At 43.2% G+C, this 4,860-nt stretch overlaps 1 protein-coding gene across 7 annotated transcripts in view; it reads left to right on the top strand.

The window, feature by feature from the left end:
• eef1da (eukaryotic translation elongation factor 1 delta a (guanine nucleotide exchange protein)) overlaps positions 1–4,659 on the top strand; it is a 13,825-nt gene extending 9,166 nt beyond the window's left edge. For 5 of the 7 annotated variants that reach the window (XM_010783994.1, XM_010783992.1, XM_010783996.1 and 2 more), the window contains 6 exons: positions 1,870–1,923; positions 2,952–3,033; positions 3,126–3,214; positions 3,593–3,802; positions 4,113–4,307; positions 4,535–4,659. In XM_010783994.1, the coding sequence (XP_010782296.1) occupies positions 1,870–1,923; positions 2,952–3,033; positions 3,126–3,214; positions 3,593–3,802; positions 4,113–4,307; positions 4,535–4,573 (669 nt within the window). In that variant the 3' untranslated portion in view covers positions 4,574–4,659. The remainder of the gene's footprint in view (positions 1–1,869; positions 1,924–2,951; positions 3,034–3,125; positions 3,215–3,592; positions 3,803–4,112; positions 4,308–4,534) is intronic. The other 2 variants (XM_010783997.1, XM_010783991.1) reach the window with 1 other exon arrangement.
• The last annotated feature ends 201 nt before the right edge of the window (positions 4,660–4,860 follow it).

Here is a 4,860-nt window from a genome sequence, read left to right on the forward strand (position 1 = left end):
AACTATTTCTCTTGTGTTCCAGTGGCAATCCCTCGGCATCCATCCACGCAGAGCTTCAAGCCAACCTGCTGCTTCTTCCTGCATCCTACCTGCCTGCTTGCTAACAGTCCAGCCTCTCACTGCCTACACTCCACATCCGGACCTCCATAATCCCAACTGCTGCAGTCTTCCGAAGCAATAACCATTTAAACATCTTCAGTCATTGCCTGCGCCTGGGTCCTGTTTAAACATAATCCTAACAGAACACATCTGGCCACCCACTGGACCAGCAGGCGGACCCAATTCCGTAAGGCTCTCTCCAGCCAAGGCGTCCTCGTGGCGCAATGACCAGATGCTCAGAGAGGTTATGGATAACTGGCCGCCAATGTAGCCACAGCATGGGACATCACCTCACCTGGTTTCAACTCATCTTGCTCGCCTGCTCCTGAGGATCCAGCTCCCCCACAAGAGTTAGCTACAGGTTCCAGGGCCCAGCCCGCTCTCCCTTCACGTGAGCCAACACATTCACTCCCAGAAGGCGGCATACGGCGCAGGTTGCTTAGGGACATGTAAAATCTTTCTTATGCAGTGTTCTCTTGTGGTTTGAGGGCAGCAGACGCGCTGTTCTATCTTATGCTAATGACAGAGCTAAGATTTGTTTATATTGACTAGGTTTAGTTACGCAGGTAGCCGCCCTAGCCTGGCATACAGCATGTATGGGAGAAGGAAAGTTCAGTTTTTCAACCTTTATTGTTATTCCTCACAGAGTTTACAGAAGAAATTAATGTCACATGTCCTTTCGCGCACTCAGAAAATCCTCCTACACATGTTGAGCTGGGTGGTCCATGCTGCCTTCTTTTGTTTTGCATGCGGCTTTCTGTCTTTGCCCACTGCTCCGCATTCATCCGTCAGCAGCGTTTACCACAAACACCTCGGAGAGCGAGATTAAGCCATCCTGCAGGACATTGCTAAATCATGAACCAGCAGGAATTCCTGCAGTCCTAAACGAGTAAGTCTGCAAATGGCCCAGATACCCCCCCCCCCCCCTTGTAGTGACAGGACTGTCCTGACTAATCTTCCAGTACCAGCCCTAAAAAAAGGGAACATCTGTTTAAATTTAAAGTTTTCATTAGAGTTTAGAGTGCTAGTTCCTGGGCCTTGGAGCTACTGACACTTGTTCTCCTGTTCTCCTCTGCTTGCGTTGCCCGTAATGATCATTGCAATCTGTCAGGAAGTATGCAATCTATGTACGTGTTTGTCTTTACATCACGTCATTTGCTATATTGAAAGCGCTTTGAATGTGTCATTTTTGCATAAATAAGTGCTACTTCAACGTTGTCTTAAAGGATTCATTGACACGCTTTTTTAAGTCCCACATAAACCAATACTTGCATGCCCCTAGGCAAATAACTATATTGCTGTGGCAGCAACAAAGATTCAGGTTTTAAACAACATATTCAGTCCATACCTGTAGGGGTTAAGCAATGGATTTTGTCCGCCACCACCTGCGTTTAAATTGCTTTCAGAAGGCATGTCTTTGAAAAATGTGAACTTTTCCTTTTAAGTCAACCTTCCTGAATTTAATAACTTTCGTTGGTGCTTAAAAAAGTTTCAAATGTTCTGTTGATTGGTTGAACACATGTGCATTGGTTGATATTTCCCATACAGGCAATCATCCATTTAGTTGTTTTATAAAAAGTTGAAGTGTGTTTTTAAAATGTTTCATCCCATTTCACTAACAATCCTGACTTCATTTTCCTTTTACTGATGACTCTGCATGTGTAGCATGTGTACTATCCAACGTTCTACCTACACCCTGTACTTCTCTGTCTTCTTCTTCTTGTTTTTGTTTTTCCCTCCTACCTTCACATTGTACATAACCGGGTGCAGGCCAAAACGGCCCTGCTGCCCAAGGGGCGCCAGCAGAGACCGCGGAACAGAAACGTAAGTGTTTGCTGCTCCGGTCTGGGAGCGCTGCATGGCCGACACACACAGCGCTGATCTGAGTTCTGCTGCTGCCTGGAGTGGAGTGTACAGCTATCACTCAGATGTCATCCTGAATCACCCTTCTTCCATCCTGCAACTCTTTTCTTCATGCATCACGTTATGCTACCACTAACTGATTCAGAATGTGTGTGTGTGTGGAATTTATAATAATGGTGATGATTTGTTAGATAATGTAAACATTCAATTCAAATGCTACTCATTTCCAGATTTCTATTGTTTTTCAACTTTCCATCTTGATTATTTTCTGTAACTTCTGTGTTCAATCATTAATGAAACATTTTGAATAGTACACATATTCCTATTGTTGCCGAGTTTCATCAAAGATTGATACTACTCATATCTGTCCTAGCTTAGCTTAGCACAAAGAGCAGCAACCTGGAGAGAGATTGCCTGGCTCTCCAACATATCTAAAGCTCACTAATGAACACATTATATTTCCTTACTTGAATCGATTTACAAATGAAATTGGGATGTGTTGTTGTATCAATCTTTTTATCTCTGCAAGACAGCTACACATTTTTTAATAATGATATATTGTGCTGTAACAGGAATCTGCACTGAGTTTGCCTGCATGCTGTTGTTGTAATCATGGACAGCGGTGGCCTAAAGGTTGGGGGAAGCAAGCTTGTAGGATAAAGCCTTCTGCCACCTGCTTATTAGCAGCACTGAGGTGTGTTGGAGCTACGCCCTTAACTGCAGATGCTTCAGTGGAGCTGCTCAGTGGCCAGCAGATCAGACACTGGTTGTTCTGAACGGTTCCTCAGAGGGTGGAGTGTTTTCATCAGTGTGTAATAGATGCTCGCCTTGCATGGGTTTCATTTGAAATCTCACCGCTTCATCTACTTTTGATTTTGCTTGCTTCTTTTTAGGCTTGGACTGCCTTGATGAGATTACATTTGCTTTGTCATCATGTGAACCCGTAGCTGCATCATGGCACGTGCTCATTAGTGTTCGTCTCTCCACAGTCATCCTCACATGCAGGAGGAGACCAGGAGCTGGTTACACGCATGAAGAGCATGGAGCTGGAGAACCATACTCTGCACAAAGGTTCGTTCTGTTTTTTATAACGTCTTTCTGTGCTTTTGTATATTTGATGCAGAATATCCATTCTTACTTTTCCTATTGTGTTTGCTTGTTAGTGGTGGCTGAAATGAGAGCAGCCCTGCAGACGCTGGAGAACAGAGTGGCCACGCTGGAAAAGAGCCCAGCGGGCGTCCCAAGTGCTAAGGTAGATAACTTAGAATTACTAAATGCATATTTTCTCTGTAAAAGACAAAGCCTTGTCCAACTGAAACCATTTCAAATCAAATCTAATGTAATCCACATTGTACTTAAGGTATACTCAAACTATAAGTATGTTTTTTGATGTTCCTCTTTTTGGTTGCTTTGTCTTGTTGTTTATGATTAATATTGTTGTTTATATATATATATATATAATATAGTAAGGCTTAGGCTCCCTTCGTTCCCCTCACATATCTATTGATGCTCTTTATTGTATGATGTTTTCGTTGTTTGAACAAATGGAGATCAGGAAAGAGTTAATCTTATTTGAGAAAGCCTTCTGAAGAGCCCACCTTTACAGAAATGTTTCCATTGTTTTGACCAGGCTGCTCCAGTCCAGGCTACTCCAGTCAAACAGGTGCAAAATGGAGATGATGAAGACGAGGATGACGACATGGACTTGTTTGGCAGTGATGATGAGGATGACGAAGAAGCCGAGCGCCTTAAGCAGGAGCGCCTGGATGCCTATGCTGCCAAGAAGTCCAAGAAACCCGCCCTCATAGCCAAGTCCTCTCTGCTTTTAGACGTCAAGCCCGTACGTTTCCTTCTGACCTTCATCATGTGGCTGAAATCTGTGCTAGTTCCATTGCAGTTGTGTTCTTATAGAGATGTACTGTTTTGTTGTTTCAGAAAAGGTAAAAAAATGCGATACAATTGAGATGTTAATTAATAGTTTAAGCTAATTGCGACTTAAACTGCATATATATTTTTTGTAATATTCCAAATGAATCCCGATGCATGTTAACAGTTATGTTAACGTTTTGCTGCAAACTGAGTTGAATTGTCTTACCATGGTCAAATGAGTGTTCTGTGCTTTAACCCCCCTTCCCCACGTGCTCCCTCAGTGGGACGATGAGACGGACATGGCCAAGCTGGAGGAGTGTGTGCGCTCGGTGCAGATGGAAGGGCTCCTGTGGGGAGCGTCCAAACTGGTTCCCGTCGGATACGGCATCAAGAAGCTGCAGATCACCTGCGTGATCGAGGACGACAAAGTTGGCACAGACATGCTGGAGGAGGAGATCACCAAGTTTGAGGACTTTGTAAGTAAAACGCACACAGGGGTAACTCCTTCACCATTATTAGACTACTTCAGTTAACTTACCTCTCGGGGTATCCAGCCACGCTGAGTTATTAACTTGTGTGTTAAGACATTTTCTACACCCACACCAATATCACTGACTTTAATTGACTTTAATGTGTGGTGCTTACATCATGGGTAAAGTGCATAATGTACACCTCGACTTATTGCACTTTTCTTCCATTGCAGATCCAGAGTATAGACGTGGCTGCCTTCAATAAGATCTAGGCTCCACCAGTTGTTTACCTGCTCCACCAAAGTGTTGCTGCTGCTCCCTGCTTGCATGTTGATTAAAATATTAAGTTTTGAGCAAATTCCTGTCTCCGTTTGCTCTCAGTCCAACCTTAATATTTTGAGGTCCGTGCTATCCTGGTTTGTAGTCTTTTTTTGCAATAAAAAAATATATACGGTATTTTTAGACAAATTATGATATGCCTTTTAATAGACTATCACTATACTATGACTTTTTCACATTGTCATAATATTTCATGACTTGATATTATACACTACCAGTC

The sequence above is a fragment of the Notothenia coriiceps genome, unplaced genomic scaffold, assembly GCF_000735185.1.
Source record: "Notothenia coriiceps isolate Sejong01 unplaced genomic scaffold, NC01 NC01_scaffold00026098, whole genome shotgun sequence".
Taxonomy (NCBI): domain Eukaryota; kingdom Metazoa; phylum Chordata; class Actinopteri; order Perciformes; family Nototheniidae; genus Notothenia; species Notothenia coriiceps.